The following is a 23,125-nucleotide window of genomic DNA, read 5'->3' on the forward strand; positions in this document are numbered from 1 at the left end:
TAAGTAAAGCATACTGAGGAAGATAAACTTAAAAATAACTCATTCCAAAGTACATGTCGGATATAGATAGATCATCCATTGTTTTGGATGTAATCCTCTTCCTGGAAAACTGGCATGTTCCAATTCCACATGAAATCATTGAATCTCTGGTATTGGGGGCATAGGGAACACCTTTGTTTCAGGAGAGCCGCAGTCTGTCTTTATTGTCTTTGAGGTCAAACCACCTGGGTTTGCATTCTGACTCTGCTGCCTACCGACTCTGTGACTTCGGGCAAATCATGGAACCTCTTGTGACCTAGCCTCACCAGTTAGATGAGAGTAATGATACCTATTGGAAAGGCTCGTTGAAAGACTTAAATGAGATGATGAATGTGTTGAATTAATAATGTATGCAAAGCCCTTAAAGGCTTTTTGAGGATGGTGAAACTTGAATCTATTATCAACTGTGCAAAAGTTTTATTAACCTGGGTGCCTATCAGTTCAGCAGAGGAAGTCTGGACTGGGATTCCGGAATTTGAGTACTTTGCCACTGGGTCTAGTAGCATTGGGATTTAAGAGAAAGTTAAAAAAAAAAAAATCACTGAATCTCTCTTGGCCTTACTTTTTCTTGTTTCTCAGCAGTCTGTAGTAGCTACGAAGAACCTGAAAACCTGAGGTTGTGTGCCTTGTTTCTTGTGAGAGCCTAAGGCAGACTAGGGCTGTGCACAGCCTCCCCAGATCAGCGGCAGAGATCTGCGCGCTGGGAGAAATGCTAGCCCCGGGGCGCCCTAACTTCCAACCCGGGGAGCAATCCAAACCCGGAGGCCGGCGGGGGAGGGGGAGCCTGAGGTGGCGGTGGGGATGGGAGCGGATGCAGCCGGGTCAGCTCGGACTCGCGTCCGCTGAACCCAGAGCCAGAGTCTAGGTGAGCCCGGCGGCGGTGAGGGACGCGCGCCGCCGGGCCCGGAGGAGTTAGGTGACGTCACCTCCAGGAGGACTCGCTTTTTCATTAATGAAACCGGCCAGTGCGGGCGCATGCGCGGGAGGCCCCCTTCCCTCTCGCTTCCCCCTCCCCTTTCCCAGCCGCGCTCTCAATCTCGAGCTCGCTCGCTCTCCCTCTCCCCGGGCCGTGGAAAGGATCCCACTTCCGGTGGGGTGTCATGGCGGCGTCTCGGACTGTGATGGCTGTGGGGAGACGGCGCTAGTGGGGAGAGCGACCAAGAGGCCCCCTCCCCTCCCCGGGTCCCCCTCCCCCGTCCCCCTCCCCCCAGCCTCCTCGCCAACGCCCCCTTCCCCTCTCCCCCTCCCGGCGCGGCGCAGGCCCCCCATCCCCACCCCCGTGGGAACGCCGGGAGCCTGCACTCCTCAGACCCTCTCCTCGCCTCTTCCCTCACCTCAGGCCCCGCTCCCCGCCCTCTTCCCGGCCCTGGGCGCCGGCCGACCCGTCCCTCCGCCGCCCCCCGGCCGCGGGGAGGACATGGCCGCGCACAGGCCGGTGGAATGGGTCCAGGCCGTGGTCAGCCGCTTCGACGAGCAGGTAACGGGCCCGTGGCGGGCGGGAGGTGGGAGCGAGTGGGGGTGGGGACGGAGTGGGTGAGGGGAGGAAGGAGCGGCCGCCTCCCCCGCTGCCTCAGGCTCGGGAGGAAAGGAAGGGGGGATAAGTGGGGGTGGCCTGGGGGGAGGTTCGGGGAAGGAGGGGACGGCTGGGAGCTCGGGCTCCCCTTCCCTCCTAAGTCGGGGGTTGGGGCCTCTCCCTGACCACCCCTCCGACCCTCCATCCCCTTTATCCCAGCCCTTCCGCTGGCTAATGGGGATGAGTGACCTGGGGGCGCTTTCGGGGGCTCTCCATCTGGATTTAATCATCCCCCTCCCTTACTTTTTTTTTTTTGAACGGAGGTGGGTAACATTTACGGGTTTCCTCTTCCCTTTGTGGACCTCCCTAACTGAGGTGAGTAACTGAAGGAACTCTAAGGCCCATCTTGGGTACCCCAAATAGGAGAACGATAACATCCCGCCCCTCCCCCCGTTTCTTCAGCTTCCTCTCTTGGAGGGGGAAGAGTAGAAGAAAGCAGGGAAAGCGCAGGTTTTCATACTTTCTGCTCCATCGTCTCAGCCTGCCCCAGCTCCAAGTGCACACACACTGCACATCTTTTTGATGCCCCACACGGGCGTCCCCCCATATCCTGATGACACCAGACTGCCTTTTACATTGCCGTTTGCAGTAGAAACATGGTTCTTGTTCCCTCATGCTGCTGAAATATTTTCCTCCTTTTTCCCTCCTTGATAGTGGCAGTTTCTCCCTTTATTTTGCTGGCGGTCTGAGAATGTGAATATTGCTTTCTTGAGTGAGAATCTTGGGAGGTAAGGGGAGAAGGATGAAGGGAAAGTGGGAAACTGCATCTGAGCCAGCGACAACAGGGAGCAAAGACAGCTGGGATGTGGTCCTGGAGCCGATCGTTCTGCTAGTGTTTTGTTGTTGTCGTTTTTAACTCTCACCTCTTGGATGACAAGAGAACTTTCATTGAGAATGTTTGGGATGGGAAAAAAAAGTTTCATAGCTTGGGGAGGTGCCTTTTTATTCCCTGAGCTTCACACACTAAATCCTGGGGCTGATCAGAATGAATGCACATGTAGCCTTTTGTCATTGGGAATTAGTTTAACTTTGTGTTGCTCTAGGTGGTTGGGGATGGTTTAAAGGGATGCTTTTTGCAGATGTAGTTCTACCATGGGCTTCCTGTGATGACTGAACTGTTTAAGATTGAGTCAATCTATTTCGTTTACTGAACATAATCATAAAACTGATTATGAAAGCTGAATGGAGGGAGGAGGAGGGCTCCTCTTCTATTTGATCCATAAGCATTTCCTTACAGGACTCATAGTGTTTCTGACCTACCTGGAGGATATTTGGGAATAGGCAGAGGAATTGAGAAGAAATTTGAGAAGAAACTACATAGATAAAATAGAATTATGAGGCTGTAGGAGACTTGGAGTTGTTTCATCCATCCTTCTGCTTCCAGACCAAAAAGCATCTAAACCAACTGTACCTGGTTTCATTGGAGGAAGTAAAATGTTACTGCGTATATTGGATTGTATTATTGGTAGAACATTAGATTTAAAACTTGATAGAAAAGACTTTCTCTGTGTAATTTAAAAAAAGAATTTAAAAGGCACACAGAAGAACCCCAAAGCTGAACCTTGTGGACAGCATAATCTGGATCCAGGAATTTGAAAGATTCACACCATAATTGTTGTTCCCAATTAAAAAAAATGTTTTTTTCCAGTTAATTTTTTATCTGTATTTTTTCACTTTTTACCTGTTGATCTTTAGGCTTATGTGCCACATAGGAAAAGATAGTCCTCTAAATTTTAAAAGAGGAATGATTTTGATTATGTGCAGTGACACAAGTAAATGTTTCTTTCTTTTTATCCCTGGTGTTAAAAGACCTTAGTATTTGTTGTTTGTTTTGTTATATGTATTGTGGAATCAAACTCACAACCATCTGTTAAAAATTAAGGACTTAAGAGTTTTAAACAGAACCATTTTTTATATATTCATTATGTTGTAATTAAGAGAAGGATACATCGGACAAATTATTCCTCGTATTTTTCTCTTACAAGGTTAAAGCCCACTGACTTTAAGATACACAAGTATAAGGATTTTCAGTGTTTAACGTAAGGTACTTATATACATTATTATAAGAAGTAATAAATGTTTAATTCAAAATAGAGTTTGCCTTGAGGTTGGAAAGTGAGAAAATTGAGGCACAGAGAGGTTCAATGACTTTCCAAGGTCACATAGCAGACCTGATAAGAGGCTCAGTATGAAAAGCATTGAATACTGGATAGGTAGGGATACTTTTTCTCATACGTATCTCTTAGGATTTGTTTTAATAATCCATTAAGTATAGTTAAGGGAGAGGAGTTTACATTTTTATTCAGGGGAGAAAAAGCCCTGAATCTAGTGAGAGATATTTCTATAAGAGTCTTACACATTTTAACTCTTTCTAAAAGTTTTAAATTTTGGATATATTGTCTATACTTTGTTTCACTGGGTCCAGGGAGGTCAAACTGCTTCTTTTTGTTACAGCTAAGCCATGTGTTTGTGGAGCCAGAGAGCGTGTGCATGTCTAAAGATGGCAACTCTGTTTATGATTGAATTGATGTTTTGGTTGGGCTTCTAATATTTGTGGTGATTAAAGCAGAAATGCATTACTAGCCACTGCTGATTACATCTTGTGCTCTGATGGGTAGTGCTCAGCAGCTTGGTGCAGTAGACCAAGTTAAAAGAAGTGGTAGTGTTCCATCTTGACATTTTGAACTCAAATCCTTGTTTCCAAGTGGGTAAAATAAAATTCCTGTAACCTGTTGGTATTGCACCTAAACCTAATATTTATGGCCTAAGTTGAATGATTCTTAACGAATTTAAAAAGTAATTACCTCCTTGATTAGGGAAATTGCGGTGGTGAAGGTGGACAGCCAGAGCTGAATGTATCTATCTTATGTATCTTCTGCTTCTCCTTGACCTGCCTTTATGGTGCTGGATAGTATGTTTCTAAATTGAAATTTGCACATTTTAGGTATGTAGCTTTAAATTGTGGCTCATTAGCTAGGTTACTTAACAAATTAGAGAGAACCTTCTTACATGCCCCGCCTAGCTCTGTTTGCCCCACCAGTTTCTATAGGGCTTTGTTTCTCAACTGGTCATTTGAAGGTTGTTTTGTTTTGTTTTTTAAGAAATTGAAAAAAGGTGTCCTCAAATGATTTGTTTACATATGTTCATTTAAGCACTTACATTTTCCATATCTGGTCAAATAAAAACAGTATATAAAAAGCCAAAAAAAATCATTTTTAAGAACACATTGGAGAATAAACTCTGATTTTTGATTTGTAATGATAGCATATTGGTTGTTGTAAATTGAATGCTAATGGGAATGTCCTTTGAATAAGTGGTGTAAAACTCACGTATAAAATGATTGGCAAGTGTCTTTGAAGTTACAATCCACATGTTAATTGGCCAAATAGATAGATTTGTAAAACTTTGAAGCTGTTTTAGACTTAAAAAAAAATCTCCTAGCCCTGTTCTTAAAGCCTGATCTGTAAGGCCATTTTTATAAGGCCTTATAAGTAGTTGAAAATGAATACTCTTTTGGTGAGGAGTATTTTATGTTGAGTGAGAAAAAATGCTTATTCTTTATTCTGGAACTCATCTTTTAAAAAATTTCTTCCCGCTGGTCCTCAGTTAGTTCTCTGTGCTCCCTAACCCCCCTCCACCCCCTTTATCTAGCATCTAATTTAGTCTTTCTTTATGTGAGTTCCTTCCTTTTCACCTTCAGACTTTCTAAGATTTCTTTTCTCTTAAACATCTACTTGGTCCTGTAGCTCTCTGTGGATCAATCTTTTTCTTCCTTTTGTTGCCAGGTACCTGATGCCTCTACTGTTTATCCACCCATTTCTTTTATAACTCTCTGAAAACTAGCTTTATTTATTTATTTATTCATTCATTCATTCATTCATTCATTCATTCATTCATTCCTCCAAAGCCCCAGTAGATAGTTTATGTCATAGTTGCACATCCTTCCAGTTGCTGCATGTGGGACGCGGCCTCAGCATGGCTGGAGAAGCGGTGCGTCGCTGCGCGCCTGGGATCCGAACCCCGGCTGCCAGCAGCGGAGCACGTGCACTTAACCGCTAAGCCACCGGACTGGCCCTGAAAACTAGCTTCTGCCTCTCCTCTCCTTCTGGACTGCTGCTTTCTTGAAAGTGATTCCTTCTGGCAAAACATAGTGGTTTTTGCTCGACTGTAATGCCAGTGTGGTGTTCCATTACTCTTGGAAACCAGTCTCCTCTAATTCCCAAGACACAGTATTGTCTTGTATGTATGCTTACAGATCCTTATATATTGATGTTCTCATCGATCCTTGGACAGACGTGCTTTCTCTGTCGTTCCATACTGCCCATCACTGAACTGGGGTTCTTAAACAGGAGTCTGAGTTTTGTTCTGTTTACTGCCTCTGTCCTTATGCTAACCATTAGATCTCTTTGGATCCTATATTTCCTCATCTGTCGGAAAAGAATTGACTGGAAAGTCTCTGAGGTTCTCTTTCTAGTTTAGATATTCGATGATTTTAATATTTGAACAGCATCTCCCAGTACCACAACAGTCTATTGGGAGCTGACCCCACTTAATTTACCAAACTATTTCTCATTACGCCTCAGCATGCACCTATGTTCCAGGCAGGTTGGCTCAGTCTCTTCTGTATGTATCATGCTTATTCCTGCTTCTCTGCCCTTGTTTATGCTGGCCCCTGCCTTAATGCTTTCATTTCTCCTGTGTGCTTTTCTAATTCCTGTCCATCCTTCAGTGTCCAGCTGAAGCTTCATTTTTCCCATGAAGTCTTTTTAAGACTAAACTCACAGCAGTCTCACTTATTGGTGTGCTTGTCACCTGTGGTTCTGAAGAACCACCCTGTAAGGTTTCTCCCCTCAGGAGGGTTGGTTGAACACAGCTTAGCATTGTTTTCTTTTCTCTTATCTTTTTATCAAATAGAGTGTAAACTTTCTGAAAAGCAAGAAGCCTCTGTTAGAATTCTCTTATAGTCACCCCAATGCCCAGCACAGTTATGAGCACACAGTGTATCATTGATGGGATGTTTTTCATATGAATCCTGGTTGAAAGATAGACTGGCTAAAAGGTGGTAATTTTTGCTGTGCTTTAAATGTAAATAACCAAATTTTAATTTAGTGTTTATCATAGCCTAGGTCTTAAAGTTGGTGATATTTTAACTGGGAATAGGTTTTTTAAAAAAAAGAGAGCTTTAAGGAGGAACTTTTACATTTTTATTTTTTTAATATTTCTTCCCATGGAGCTAACATGTTTTTTAAATCAAGTTTCAGATCTAATTAACTACTTTTGTCATCTTGGATTTGTCACTTGCTTTTATTGGTATGTCTCTACATAAGGAAATTTTTTTGCAATGGTCTGATAGGATAATAAACGTGAAACACTTTGAAAAGTCTAAAATTCTTCAAATGTAAGATTTATACATTTTCTTTACAGCTTACTGATTATTGTGTTTTCACAATAATAGATAAGGGAGATTAACTAGTATCTGGATATTCCACCCGTATGTACCTCGGCCGTTGTATGTCTTGCTTTAGCATTTATTGACAAACATTTAGGGTACTGAGAGTATCCTTATGTAATACATCATGGATATCCGTAATCAAACTGTTTTCTTGCTTTATCATCTAATTTGTGGCATATGTATTATATGGCTCTTCAAGTTTGGAAGTGTAATAGAAAAACATCAAAAGGTGCTGTGTGAATTGGGCCAGCAACATCGTTACATTTGATTTTAAATTTTACTACACTTCATTTTATTTGACTTTTTGACCAATAAAAAATTAGATTCTTAAATCTGCTTCTTCTTTTTTTTTTTTGATATATTTAGCATGGAGAATTTTGTCCTTAAAGGAAAAGTTAGTGATATAGTAAGCATGCCTTATTTTTGCATCTTTGTTCTTTAAAATACTCAGGCTGCTATAAGACATTTTTGTTTTAGCCTTCAAATTTGGTGTTATGGGGTTCTGTAGACTCTATATTGTTGCATTATAACAACATGCTTTTAAGGGTGAGCAATGTGTTAATTGAAAACGTGTTCCTCAGGCCTCAGTCTGTTCTTCGTTGGGGGTTTTGTGTGTGTCTGTGGGTGTATGAGACAAGAGACAGGAGATATAGGAAGGCTCATTTTTTAAAGGAAGTTTAAGGAGGAGAATGTTCTATAGAAGAAGTAGAAGAGGTTTGTGGTCAGCTTAAACTGTTAAAAGGCTTAGAATCAATACTGAAGTAGAATGTGGCCATCTTAAACTCTTTCTTTGCAGAGGATTGAATTGTATTTATAAAACATTGGCTTATTTCATCTGACATCTTTTAGAATACCCCATTTTCTTGAGAATGGAGAGGAAATGATGAAACAAAGTTTGTTTTGACCTTGAAGAATAGAAAAGTTAAGGTGTTTTACATTGTAGAGACTGAATTAAATTTAAGGGTTCAGCAATTTGTAAATTTCTGTATCGTACTATGTGGTAGAGCCTTCAGTAAACAGAGCACCCTCAGAGGTTGTGCTGAAGAAAATTTTAACATTGTAGAAAATAAATAACTGGAATTGATAGTGCCCTCATTAAAGTCTCTTAAGGTGCCTGCCGTTGACAGCATATTTGACTACTTATGTGCCTGTGATACATACTTATATTCTTTGGTTCTCTGAGAGCGGCTTTTGAGCTATTGACTGTATCATGAAAAGAGCTTCTGTTGAGACAAGAAAGCCCCAAGCTAATATGGAATCCCATTCCATTATAATGAAGAATTGGGATTATCCTCTAAAACTTTGCATATTTTTACTATAAATGGTACTAATTACTTTGCAGTAGCAATAACTTGAGGTGCAAACTTCCAGATGGCATATTTTCTTTAAACTATAGCCTGACACTCTCTTGGTTTGATTTAGGGTTGCCACTACAGTCTACAAGCTGTTGCCTGCCCCTATTCATATTTTATAGCTTTGAGTGTGGTATCCTATTGAATTTCAGAGCGCTTACTTAACTTTTCCTGATGAAATCCTTCTTCCCTCTGCTTCACATTCCCCAAGCAGGATGGTGTATCTAGTGCAAGAGGCATGAAGTTAGTTTAGTGAGTAACAGGACTTTTAGAAATTTACTTTAAAAGACTTTTATTTAACTTTTTTTTTTTTTAATTTTATGTTACATATATATATCCTTCTTTTGCTGGGAAAGATTTGCTTTGAGCTAACATCTGTTGCCCGTCTTCCTCTCTTTTTTCTTCTCCCCAAGGCCCCAGTGAATAGTTGTATATTCTAGTTGTAAATTTCTTCTATTTCTTCTATGTGAGCCACTGCCACAGCATGGCTACTGACAGATGAGTGATGTGGTTCCACGCCTGGGAAGTGAACCCAGGCTGCTGAAGTGGAGCATGCTGAACTTGAACCACTAGGCCGTCAGGGCTGGATCTTATGTAACTTACTTTTAATCATAGTTTTATACCCAGATAGTGACCTCCTGGGTAATTATGGCTTATAACAGTCTCAAGTGACCCTTTTCTGTTTGTTGACAGCTTTTTTTGGGTAGTCCTCATAGTAATTTGGGCATGAGAAAACAACTCTTACCACCTCAAATTTGTGATGGTAGTATACTGTGTAGCAAGAGAGAGCTTTTGACTCTGCAACTTTGGCCTTGGGCAAGTCACTTAACCTCTCTGAACTTCAGTTTTCTGTGTTTTCATCTGTAAAATGGAGATAATACTTGCCCTCACATCATAAGTTTGTTTAGTGTCTTAGGTATGCATCCTTTACATGAAAGGAAGCTGTAAATAATCATAAAAATGTATTACCATGATTATCATTTTGTGCAGTGTTTTTCTATCTCCTCTTTATAGTTTGGTGATTATTATTATTTCTACTCTGTGAGAAATAGTAAAGCTAGAGAGGCAAAGCAACTTGCTCACAATCATATGACAGGAAATTAATTGAGTTTAAACTAGAGTGTGGGTGTCTTAATCCTTATAGCAGTAACTTTTCAATAAATAGAGCTTTACGAAAAAGGTCTAAATTTTGTGAACAGATAGCACAAATACGTAAAGTGAGGAATGTTTTATTGCTTCTTCAAAGATGAGATGTTACATTTTACCTATTATGTTCATATGAGAGTATCTAGAAATCTTTTTTGGTTGGTCATATGTTAGAAATAGACATAAGTTTTAAACCTTATATCCTTGATTTCATTATTTATCATTCTTTCACTGTATCAAAGCTTCTCTGTTAGGAGAAATTGTAACTTCCCCCCCTTTATTTAGTTTTATAACATTGCATTATACTCACTGCATATTTTTAGGTGAGGAGAGTTGAATTCTGACGGTGAGAGAATAGAATTTGTGAGAATACCAACGGGAATATACAGTTATAAATATGAGATTATATATTTATTCTTTTATCTTGACATTTCATAGTCCAGTTTTGTAAAGTTGGTTTTTGTACTCTAAGAACATTCCACTTAGGATTTGATTAAATTTGAGGCAGCCTTTTAAAGTTTGGTAGTATTTGAGTGCCTTATCCTATTGGATTCCTGGGTATTTCTGTTTTTCTTGTTTTTTACTACTTATGTGTACTTTCTCAGCTTTTTTCTCCCCATAACAACTCTGAAGTCATTCATCTTGTCTTTTGGAGTATCTTTCCAACTCTCCTGTCTTTACCAGTGCTCCTTGCTTCTCTCCCAGCTCAGGGCTAGGAAAATGTTTTGCCTCTATGCTCCAGGCAAGTCTTCTTCCTTTTGGGTAATGGACTGAGGGGGGGTGGGAAAGAAGCATTTGTATTTCCTGTTATGTTTCAGTTTTTGGCCTCTGATAACTGAATTTGCAGTAGGGAATGGGAGAGAGAGGATATTTTGTTTTGGTCAAATGTTGGCAACAAAGATCAATGAAGACTTGTGCTCTGGTTTCTGCCCTGACATGAACTACCTTTGCGATGTTCTGTAAATCTCCTAAATTCTGAGCTGTTTCATTATCTGTAAAACAGGAGAAATATGATCTCCAAAACTTTTATAATTCTTAAAATGGATTGATTTTTGTTTCATTTTTTAGAGCCAGTCCTCTGAAAAAAAAAATTCCAGTCACTAACAGATCCTTAGTTAGAAGGAATCTGATGTTATTTAAATCTACTTCTGCTATAATAGCCCTGACAGATGATTGTCCACCTCTACTTGGACATTAATTAAAAAAAAAAATACAGTGGTAATTCATATTCATTGTAGAAATATGGAAATGCAGCAAAATCACAAAAAATACATAAAAGTCATTCATAATACCATGACTTAGAGAGAACCACAGTTAAAATTTTGGTGTATGTAATTAAGTGTACTGATTCGGAAATCAGACTGCTGGGGTTTGCATTCTTGGGCTCGGGCTCTGCCACTGCTTACTAGCCCTTGGCCAAGTTACTTCAAGCTTCAGTTTCTTCACTTGTAAAATAGGGTCAATAATATTACCTACTTTACAGAGGTGGTTGTGAGATTTAAATTAGAAAACATATGTAAAGTGTGTGGCACGGTTTCTGGCACATAGAAGGAGCTTAGTAAATGTTCACTACTGTTATTATTGTTAGGTTGTTGGAATTGAATGAGATACATTGTTTTATATTCTGTTGTTTTAACACAGCAATATAATGTGAACATTTGCTCATATGATTACATTTTCTTTTACATTATTTAAAAATTTTAAGGGATTATATGTAATTTTTATTTTTTAAAATATTTTAAAAATAAATTGTGAATTTTCTACACTGAACCTGTATTTTTATAATCAGAAAAACAATCAATAACAAAGTAAATAAATGTTACTTTATAAAATATGACTAGAATGTATTAATATAAGAATTTATAATCTCAATTTCTAGCAGTGGAAGGTTAACATAAGAGTAGGATCTGAATGAGGTGAATATAGTAAGATGATTAAAGTGTAAGAGCTTGTTACGTGCCTTCAGCTGTCCGTGTGAGAGGGGACCATGACCTGCCCACAAGAGCAGTCTCCTTGACAGGTCTATTGATTTAGAGTTTTCAAGGATGGTTGTATGCTTGTACCACACACAATTTAACTAGTCCCATTAAAGACTAGGTTAAATCCTTCTTTTTTTCTTGTCTGTTATAAATAATACTATGATATGCAATCTTATTTTGCTCTCTGGGTGACCAGGGATGCTACATCTCAAGGTAACCCATTCCATTAGTAGAATGGTGATAGTTAGAAACTCTTCCCTTAAATTGAGCCGTATCTGTCTTATTTGATCAGTAAACAGTTAAGTGCCTACTGTTTGTGGTAGATGCTGAGCATTGTGGTAAATGCTGGGGAAAGAAGGACAAGACATGGCTCTTGGTCTCAAAGAACCCAAAGTCTAATAAGGGAGAAAGACAATAAGAAAATTATGGTAAATATTATTATGATAGATGCGTAGAGTATAGTGGGAGTGTATAGGAGGAACACTTTATTTAGACTGGGTGATCAGGGAGAGCTTTCCTGAACTGAGAAAGTGAAGCCTGAACTGAGTTGTGAATCTTGTAGGGTCTTGTATGCCGTAGTAAAATGTTTAAACTCTCTTTTGAAGGCTTTGAGCAAATGTAATTTCATCTAATGGCTTATCCTTCAGTGAGAGAGGTTGAAGAATATAATAAAGGGAAGTGATGGAATGAGGTACCATAGGAGGTAGAAGAAGATAGGGATCTAAATTCAGGTGGTGGAATTAGAGACTGAGATGGTAGAGAAGGAAAGAATGGATTTGATTTATAATAGCTGTTGGGGTAAATGAGAGAGAGTGAGTGCAGTTTAAGGACACTTAGAAGTAATAAGGACTCAGCTGAATTTGGAGACCATATCTTTATTATGGTCATAGTCACTAGAAATGAGGAGATCAAGGGAGGTTGAGGACCAGATGTTCGATAGGTGGTCCACCTAGACATTGAAGTCACCTAGATTAGGGTTGACAGATTTAGCAAATAGAAATATAGGATGCCCAGTTAAATGTGAATTTCAGATAAACAATGAATAAATGTTTAGCATGAATATTTCCCAAATATTGTATGGGATACACTTATACTAAAAAAATTACTCATGTTTATCTGAAATTCACATTTATTTGGGAGTCCTGTATTTTGTCAGGCAACACCAACCTAGGTGACACCCAGATGGTGGTGGATGTGAGGTAGAGGAGAAACTGAGCCAGGAGCCAGATTGTTTTGGTGATGGGGGAAAATATCTAGAAAATAGGTAGGTGACTGTGGCAAGGTTTGTGAGTAGCACATGAGTCGTGAGCCTTAAGGAAGAGTGGGAAGAGTAACCAAGTTTGGAATTTGGCATCCTTGAGTCTTCTATTCATTGTTCCTAATTCTATCCTCTATAACTCTTCAGAATAAGTTTGTCCCTTTACTTTAAAAAAATATTTGAAGACAAATCTTAAGTTATTCCTTAGTTTGTTTTTTTTTTCCCCCCAGGAAAAATATTGTTCATTAATCATTTCTTTTTTTTAAATTTTTTGTTTATTGCAGTAACATTGGTTTATAACATTGTAAAAATTTCAGGTGTACATCATTGTACTTCTATTTCTGCATAGATTACATCATGTTCACCACCAAAATACTAATTACAACCCATCACCACACACAGGTACCGAATTATCCCTTTCACCCTCCTCCCTCCCCCCTTACCCTCTGGTAACCACCATTCCAATCTCTGTCCCTATGTGTTTGTTTATTGTTGTTATTATCTACTACTTAATGAAGGAAGTCATACGGTGTTTGACCTTCTCCCTCTGACTTACTTCACTTTGCATTATACCCTCAATGTTCATCCATGTTGTCACAAATGGCTGGATTTCATCATTTCTTATTGCTGAGTAGTATTCCATTGTGTATATATACCACATCTTCTTTATCCATTCGTCCCTTGATGGGCACTTAGGTTGCTTCCAAGTCTTGGCTATTGTGAATAACGCTGCAGTGAGCACAGGGGTGCATGTACCTTTACAAATTGGTGTTTTCAAGTTCTTTGGATAAATACCCAACAGTGGAATAGCTGGGTCATATGGTAGTTCTATCCTTGATTTTTTGAGGAATCTCCATACTGTTTTCCATAGTGACTGTACCAGTTTGCACTCCCACCAGCAGTGTATGAGAGTTCCCTTCTCTCCACATCCTCTCCAACACATATTGTTTCCTGTCTTGTTAATTATAGCCATTCTGACGGGCGTGAGGTGACATCTCATTGTAGTTTTGATTTGCATTTCCCTGATAGTTAGTGATTTTGAACATCTTTTCATGTGCCTGTTGGCCATCTGTATATCTTCTTTGGAGAAATGTCTGTTCAGGTCTTTTGCCCATTTTTTAATAGGGTTGGTAGTTTTTTTTGTTGGTGAGATGCATGAGTTCTTTATATATTTTGGAGATTAAGCCCTTATCAGAAGTATGGTTTGCAAATATCTTCTCCCAATTGTTAGGTTGTCTTTTCATTTTGTTGATGGTTTCCTTTGCTGTGTAACCATTTCTTATAGGATGTATTTTCATGACATTTCACCATCCTGGTTGTTTTCCTCCTGTTGTAATGGTGGTCAATACTCAGGCATACCATTTTCCATGCTTTCTTTCAGTGTTTTTGTAGATGAGAGTGTTATGTGAGACTTAAAAAAAAAGGCTTAAAAAATGCTGAGCTGCAGGTACACTATAATTTTTGTATTCATCTGATTACCAATATAGTATACCTATCAAAGAATGTTAATTGGCATGTGTGTGCAGGAGTGTTATTTTTTTTGTTATGAAAAGTTTCAAACATACAAAAGTAGAGAGATGATTGTAAATGAATCCCCATGTACCCGTTTCCCAGCTTGTACTCAGTTTTGTTTCATCCATACTCCTACCCATTCTCTGCTCAGCAGCTCTCCATTATTTTGAAGCAATCCCAGTTATCATATCGTTTCAGCATGACTTATTGTTGACTCATACTGACTTTAAGAGCTGTGTGGTATAAAAACAGTACTCAATTAGGAATCAGAAGACTTAAGTCCTAATTTTCTACTGAAGAATGAGTTAACCTGGGCAAGTGAAGCTGTCTGAGCCCTAGATTCCTAATATTTTGAAGAGTGTGTGTGGGTTGGGGAGGGGACATAATTCTCCCTGCCGTTTTTCACAGGGTTCTGTGTGAATCAAAGATATGAGGTAATATATCTGAGGGTTTTGTAAACTCCCTTGATGCAGGTAAGATTTCATTAGTAAATGCTACTGCTTTCTATAAGTGCTTAAAAGTCATCTGCATAATAATCAGTCTTAGAATTATCTGGATGTTGACATTAAATTAAGTCCATAGTCCCCAAATCACCTTTTTACATTTACCCACCCCTGTTTTTTTTTTTTTTTTTTTAAATATATAACTTTTTTCCTTGAAAGTCCATTTTTGTTTTTTGAGGCAGATTGGCCCTGACCTAACATCTGTTGCCAATCTTCCTCTTTTTTCTTTTTTCTCCCCAAAGCCCCAGTACATAGTTGTATATCATAGTTGTAGAGTTGTAGCTCTTCTATGTGGGACACTGCCTCAGCATATCTTGATGAGCGGTGAGTGGGTCTGCACCCAGTATCCAAACCGGCGAACCCCAGGTTGCCAAAGCAGAATGCGTGAATTTAACTGCTACACCACTGCGCCAGCCTCTACTCCTGTGTTTTGCCAATTCAGGCAACATTTTCTCATTTCCAGTCTGGCATCTTTCTATTTTTCATGAGTTCTCAAAGTTCACTGGCAGCATTTCTCTTATCACATTTCTAAATTTTCATCTGTACCCTTGGATTACTTCATGTAGACTTGAATTCAGATAAAGCAGATAGGTGAAGTCTTGATGCTGTATCTAAGAGTTCTACCGGCTCTCAGCTATGCTCTTTTTCAAATTTGAAGATCGTTTTCTGCTAGAACAATTAGAAATAAAATTGAACTGAATAGTTCTGCTTTTAGTCTCCTATTGGTATTGTATCATGTATTCTAACTAGTGATTCTTGTCCTTCCTTTCTCCTCCTCTTGATCTTCATATATTTTTGAAAGCCTTTAAATATTTATTTTATCTTTAAAGTCTTTAGTTATTCTGACTTTTAACTGTTTTTATACTCTTCTATCAGTTTGTCTGTTGTATGTAGTGTATGTTCTTTCTTAAATGTCCTTATCATTACTGAGCTCTGGGGGAGGGGAGTGGAGAACAACTGGTACAGGCACATTAGTTTCTTTAGAAACGCCAGCTTTACCACATCAGTTAAGACTCTTGTTAAAAGTATAGGTTTCCTGGCCCCACTGAACATCTGAGTTCTAGAGGTATGGACAAGGGGTTGTAGTTTAAAAAATCTCCCCAGGTCATTTTGATATAAAACTGGATTTGTGAATCATTGCTGTGTGATACGCAGGGAGACTTCAGCTTCTGGGTAGTATTTAGTAGGCCACAATACAGTCATCTGTACCACTGCAACAAGTAGAAAACAACTGGATGAACTTTTAAAATCGTATTTTAAGAAATATTAGAGGGCTGTAGAAGTAATGAGGACTAGAATTAAAATTTCAGGGATAGAAGAGCCATTTGAAAGTGAGACATTTGCTGATTCTGGACACAGACTGAAGAAAAAAGATGAACCAGAGGTGAACTGAGTCTTACTAAAACTGCAACATAGCCCTGACACAGTTCAATTCCTGAAGGGATTGAAGTGATGAGCTTCTCTCATCCTTTTTGCCTAATATAGTAAATGGAGAACTCTCACTGAGAAGATATATTCTGGAGTTTCTGAGGTTCTTTCATTTATAATATCCAGCATACAGTGAACAATTTCTAAACATTTGAAAAGCTGGAAAACTTTGATCCATAATCAAGAAGAAAAGTAAACTATAGAAGTAGACCCATAGGTAATTGAAATTAGCAGACAAGGACTTTAAAATATCTGTAATATGCTAAAGGAAATACAGGAAAAGATGGACAAAATGGATGAAAAGTTGGAGAATTTCTATAGAGAATTGAAATCTATAGAAAGGAATGAAATCTATTCTAGAAATCAAAAACACAATGTTGGTTGCTTAAGATCTTTCATTTATATGTTAATTAGAAAACTTTGGTGCAGGACTGTAGGTCCTTGCTCTATCCCTTTCCCTACTCTTCATTTTTCTAAAAAAAAAAAGGGAAAACAGGGCAGTTGAATGTATACTATTCAAGTTTCATGAGAGCAGGGACTATGTCTTGTTCGCTGCTGTAGTCCCAGGGCTTAGTACAATGCCTGGGACAGTAAAAACAAAACAAAACCCCACAACAACAAAAAGCCTACAGTATGTGAAATTAATTATTCATTGGATGGATTTAATAGCAGACTATATACACAAAAGACAAGATTAAAGAATTTGTAGACAAGTCAATGGAAAATATCCAGTTTGAAACACAGAAAGAAATAAGAATCAAAGAAGTGGAACATAGAACCTAAGAGATATGTGTACCACTCGTAAAAAGTCAAATAATGTGTAATTGGAGACTCAGAAATACAGAAGAGAGATTAGCATGGGAGCATATATTTGAAGAGCTAACGGTAAGACATTTTCCAAAACTGGTGAAAGACATTAGCCCATAGATTCAAGTAGCTTAGCAAACTCCAAGAAGGATAAATACACAGAAAAGTACACTTAGGCATATCTTAATTGAACTGTTGAAAACTAAAGACAGAGAAACTCTTAAAAGCAACCAGGAGGAAAAAAAAGACACATCACAGGCATACCTTGTTTTATTGCACTTGGCTTTATTGCACTTCGCAGATATTGCATTTTTTTAGAAGACCCTCCACCAGCAGAAAGATCACAACTTGCTGAAGGCTCAGGTGATGGTTAGCCTTTTTTAGCAATAATTTTTTAATTAAGGTATGTATATTGCTTTTTTAGACATAATGCTTTTGTACACTTAATAGACTGTGGTATAGTGTAAACATAACTTTTATACGCACTGGGAAACCAAAAAATTCGTGTAACTTGCTTTATTGTGATATTTGCTTTATTGGGGTGGTCTGGAACTGAACTCACAATATCTCTGTGGTATGCCTGTACTTTGAAGGGAACAATAATATAACTGATGGCTGACTTTTGAATACAACTGTGGAAACTGGGAAATAATGGAAAGACTTTCTTTTGTGAGGAAGATCAGCCCTGAGCTAACACACGATGCTCGTCCTCTTCTTTTTTTTGTGGAGAAAGGTTGGCCCTGAGCTGACATCTGTGCCCATCTTCCTCCACTTTATATGGGACGCCACCACAGCATGGCTTTGCCAAGCAGTGCGTTGGTTCACGCCCGGGATCTGAACCTGCGAACCCCGGGCCGCCAAAGTGGAGTGCGCGCACTTAACCACTTGAGCCACTGGGCCGGACCCTGGAAAGACATTTTTAAAGTGTTGATTTAAAGTGTTGAAAGAAAAACCAGCTAAGTTAGAATATCATTCCCAGCAGAAGTATCCTTCAGAAATGAAGGTGAAATAAAGACATTTTTAGACAAACAAAAGCTGAGAGAATTAATCACCAGCAGACCTACTCTGTAAGAATTACTAAAGTAAGTTCTTTAGGCAGAAGGGAAACGTCTCAAGTGGAAGGATGAAACTATAGGAAATAGTGAATAGCACCTAATTGGGTGTAATATGAGCAAATATATACCCAATATGAATAAATATATAAAACTGTTGCCTCTTTTTTCCCCCTACTCTTAGAAACTTCATTGGAACTTTTTAGGAATTATATTTTAGGAATTTTATTTTTTATTCTAGAATAATAGACTTTCTACAGCTTTATAAGGTAAATTTGCCATCCAATAAATAAACTGCATATATTTAAAAATGTACAATTTGATGAGTTTTGATATAAGCCTGTGATAACATCACTACGATCAAGATAATGAACATATATATCACCCAAAAAAGTTTCCTCCAGCCCCCATAATCCATTCCTACCTCCATACCATCCCTAGGCAACCACTGAGCTGTTTTGCTTAATGGATATATCACAAATTGCTTATTCATTCACCTGTTGATAGATATTTGGGTTGCTCTAGTTTTTAGCTATTACAAATAAAGCTGTCTTGAAGGTTCATATATGTGACTTTGTGTGGACATATACTTTCGTTTCTCTTGAGTATATATGAAGGAGGGGAATGATTGGGTCAGATAGTGAGTGTATGTTTAACTTTTTAAGAAGCTGCCAACCATTGTTTTCCAAAGTGATTGTACCATTTTACAGCAGTGTATGAGAGTTCCACTTGCTCCACATCCTTGCCAACACCTATTTTCCTTCTAAAAAGTTTTAATCATAGCCATCCTAGTGGATGTGAAGTAGTATATCATTATGGTTTTGATTTGCATTTCTTTAATGACTGATGATATTGAGCATCTTTTCCTGTGCTTATTTACTATCTGAATATTTTATTTGAGGAATTGTATATTCAAATCTTTTGCCCCTTTTTTTAAAAATTGGAAGTTTTTTACTATTGAGTTTTGAGAGGCTATAAGATATGCTGAATACAAGTCTTTTATGAGATATGTGATTTGCAAATATTTTCTCCCAGTTTCTGCTTGTTTTTTTGTTTTCTTCTCATAGGCTTTTGAAAACAAATGTCCTTAATTTTACTGAAGTCCAATTTATCAATTTTTCTAAAAAAAAAAAAAAGAGATCGTTATTAATGGTGTATTTAAGAAACTTTTGTCTAACACAAGGTCACAAAGATTTTTCTTCTATGTTTTCCAGAAAGTTTATTATTTTAGGTTTTACACTTAGGTCTGTGACTCATTTTTAGTCAAAAATTTTTGTCCTTAGTGTGCTTCTACATGCCTATTGTTTTGCCAGTCCGCATAGTCTTTTTTTTTTTTTTAATTTTATTTATTTATTTTTTTTCCCCCCAAAGCCCCAGTAGATAGTTGTATGTCATAGTTGCACATCCTTCTAGTTTCTTTATGTGGGACACGGCCTCAGCATGGCCGGAGAAGCAGTGCGTCAGTGCGCGCCTGGGATCTGAACCTGGACTGCCAGCAGCGGAGCGCGTGCACTTAACCGCTAAGCCATGGGGCCGGCCCTCTGCCAGTCCACATAGTCTTGATTATTGTAACTTGATAGTAAAATTTGAAACCAGGTATTGTAAATCCTCCAGCTTTGTTGCTCTTTCTCAAGATTGTTTTAGCTGGTGTAGATCCTTTACATATCCATGTACAATTTAGGATCAGTTTGTCGATTTCTATTAAAAAAACCTATTTTGATAGGGATTGTGTTGAATCTGTAGATCAGTTTTGGGAGGACTGCCATTTTAACACGTATTTTTTAATTTCAGTTTTTGATTCTTGCTAATATATAGAAATACATTAATTTTTGTTTATTGTTCTTGTTTGTTTTTAATGAGGCCATAGTTTTTTTTTTTTTTTTAAGGACAGTTTTGATTGTATCTCACAGAAGTCGGCTAAACATATTTGCCAGTCTAGTTCTCTGCTGAACTCTAGAAACTAGAATAAGTGTAGGGGATCCTTCTGTTATTAGATTGTAAGGAAAAATTCAGCTGGGGTGATGCTACAGGAACAAGAAGCAAACATGAAGAGCCAAGTCCTTTGTCCCTCCTGCAGTCGTACAGTATCTCTTTAGTGTCCCTTTGGCAGAGCCTTAACAAGGGGCCAGCTGGCAAAGGAGAATAGTTTGCACAGTAGCCCCACCATCAGAAAACAAAGTACAGAAGGATAGGTGTGAAGATGAGAAGACAACTTAGCACTGGCACAATCCACCCCTTTGGCTACACAGCAGCCATACATGCCTTTATACAGATATTTGATCTTGTGTGCAGAAGACACTCTATGCATTTGCCTAAGAATATGGAAGTCGTCTTTGTAAAAATGAAGATGTCCTTACCCCTTCCCAAAATGCGGAACCAAGTCCCAATATTCATTGGATTCATTTCTCAGTGACATTCACACTATCCATTTTTAGGCTATGTTAATTATGCCTCAAATTCATAGTCCCATCTGAATACCCAGCTACTTGAAGACTAAATTGTAAGGTTAACCTTTGCTAATTAAATGTGTATAACATTGAGAAGGAGAAGAGTGAAGAAATTGGTTTATACACTCACACAAAATCCTCTATAGTAAGCAAAGAAGAAAATGTTATTACTGCTGTAGACCTTGCTTTATTAATTAATTGAGAGATTGTGGTTCATCTTTATAACTACTTTCCTCCACTGCCCATTCCATGTTTCCTTTGCCCTCATTCAGGACCTCAGCTGGTGGGGTAACCCAAACCTTCATTAGTGAAGAATATGAGTCCTCAGTGGTCCTGCTTTGTGTGTTAATTTTCCATTAATTTTTACTATTACACACGTATAAGAGACATTTCATAGAATGCCTGGGGTTCCACAGAGTCCTCCTCCTTGTCCCCCTTACGTAGCAGTAGTCCAGTACCTCTTAGGTAACCCAGATGGATTAACACCAGCTAGTAGAATGACACTTCTTTGTCTGTCGATTTAGTGCAGTGGTTCTCAACTGAGGTCAGTTTTGCCTCCCAGGGGCATTTGGCAACGTCTAGAGGTATTTTTAATTCACATGACTTTGGGGGGTGATGCTACTGGCATCTAGTAGGTAGAAGTTAGAGATGCTGCCAAGCATCTTACGATGCACAGGACAGCCCTCAACAGCAAAGAATTATCCAGTTCAGAATGTCGGTAGTGCTGAGGTTGAGAAATCTTGATTTAATGTCACAGAGCCACGTGATCATGAGCCAGTTTCAACTTCCCAATTCAGTGGAACCTGGTGGAATCATTCTTTCCTTGGGAACCAAGGCCTCAAAACCAGCAGATATCAAAATTGTAGGTACTGGAAGCAAAAATTCTTCTAATGAGGTTTTTAGGGATAATAGTGAGAGAAACCAGTTCTGCTTATACCCCTTGATTCTCAGACACATGTATTCTGGCTATGAGGAAAACAACATTGTATCTTGGTTGCTCATTCAAAGCATATACTTGAGGATTTGGTCTCCAACTAGCATTGTAACTGAGTCTTCAGCAGGCCATTCTATTATTCTATTAGACCAGCTGCTTCCGGGTGATAGGGTATTTTGTAAGACCAGTGAATTCCAAGATCCACAAGCCCATTTCTGCACTTCTTTTGCTGTGAAATAAGTTCCTTGGTTTTTTTTTTAAAGATTTTATTTATTTATTTTTTCCCCCAAAGCCCCAGCAGATAGTTGTATGTCATAGCTGCACATCCTTCTAGTTGCTGCATGTGGGACACGGCCTCAGCATGGCCGGAGAAGCGGTGCGTCGGTGCACGCCCGGGATCCGAACCCGGGCCACCAGCAGCGGAGCACGTGCACTTAACCGCTAAGCCACCGGGCCGGCCCTAAGTTCCTTGTTTTATTTTGCTTGAAGTGGGACTATTGGTTCAAATATCTGATTTCTCCTGCCTTGTGTTCTTAAATTGTTGTCTACTTATGAATCAAAAGAGCATTTGCACATCTATAATTTCATTTGCATGTTAGTTTTCAGATAAATTGAAGATTAATGTATTATGTAAAGTAGATATTTTGTAATATCAACTGATTTTTCTTTCTGATTGAATATAATGAAATCATTTTGGCATGGGAAGAAAATGGTTAAAGGAGACTAGTGGGTCATCTCAGTATGAAGTCAACAGGACTTAAGCCTGGAAACTAAATATCTGTTGGCTTTATCCTCTTCTTGATGATTCCAAGTTTATTTTGATCTGTATCTGTCTTTTTTTATGAATGAAATTCTCTCTCATTCAGCCTGATAGTAACAAATGGCCATTAGTACGTGACTAAATAGCTCAGGCTTCTGGCTTGAATTAAGTGGTAAACTAAGCACAGTGTCAGGTGCTTGAACTCTGTTATTTGAAAAGCCTCTTCCTTCCCTGGGATGTGTTTAGGATTGTTTCAAATGTCATGTTAGGGCCGGCCCCGTGGCTTAGCGGTTAAGTGCTCGCGCTCCGCGGCTGGCGGCCTGGGTTCGGATCCTGGGCGTGCACCAACGCACCGCTTCTCCGGCCATGCTGGGGCCGCGTCCCGCATGCAGCAACTGGAAGGATGTGCAACTGTGACATACAGCTATCTACTGGGGCTTTGGGGGGAAAATAAATAAATAATAAAAAAAAAAAAAAAAAAAAAAAATGTCATGTTACAGCTATCACATATAATCTTTGCCATTCAAGAACTGTTTTTTCAGCCTGAGGAAGGAGGTGAAGCCTGGATTGGAATCGTCACTGACTGCACTGACTTTACTTCTGCAATTTTTAATTTATTAAAATTTACAATTTGTGAATTATGCCAGAGTATTGTTAATATGTTCTTAAAAATTTGAATCCTAAAGGTAAATGTCATAAACATATAGCTGTGCCTATTTGGACTCTACTATTTTGATATCCATTTTCATTTTTAACATCAATTGTGTTATTTCTTCACATAACTAGAAAAAAGATGATTCAGAAATTTGGTTGACGGGCTTTTTAAAGAATTGTATTGGGGAAATAATTTTCACAATTGAATATAATTTCAATATTAGCCAAA

General features: G+C 38.8%; 1 protein-coding gene across 6 annotated transcripts in view; it reads left to right on the forward strand.

Annotated features, from left to right (window-relative positions):
- Positions 1-991: 991 nt before the first annotated feature.
- NF1 (neurofibromin 1) overlaps positions 992-23,125 on the forward strand; it is a 253,648-nt gene continuing 231,514 nt past the window's right edge. For all 6 annotated transcript variants that reach the window (XM_004441909.3, XM_087440767.1, XM_087440768.1 and 3 more), the window contains exon 1: positions 992-1,516. In XM_004441909.3, the coding sequence (XP_004441966.2) occupies positions 992-1,516 (525 nt within the window). The remainder of the gene's footprint in view (positions 1,517-23,125) is intronic.

Source organism: Ceratotherium simum, chromosome 16 (genome assembly GCF_057802395.1).
Source record: "Ceratotherium simum simum isolate JZ-2026a chromosome 16, ASM5780239v1, whole genome shotgun sequence".
NCBI classification, from domain to species: domain Eukaryota; kingdom Metazoa; phylum Chordata; class Mammalia; order Perissodactyla; family Rhinocerotidae; genus Ceratotherium; species Ceratotherium simum.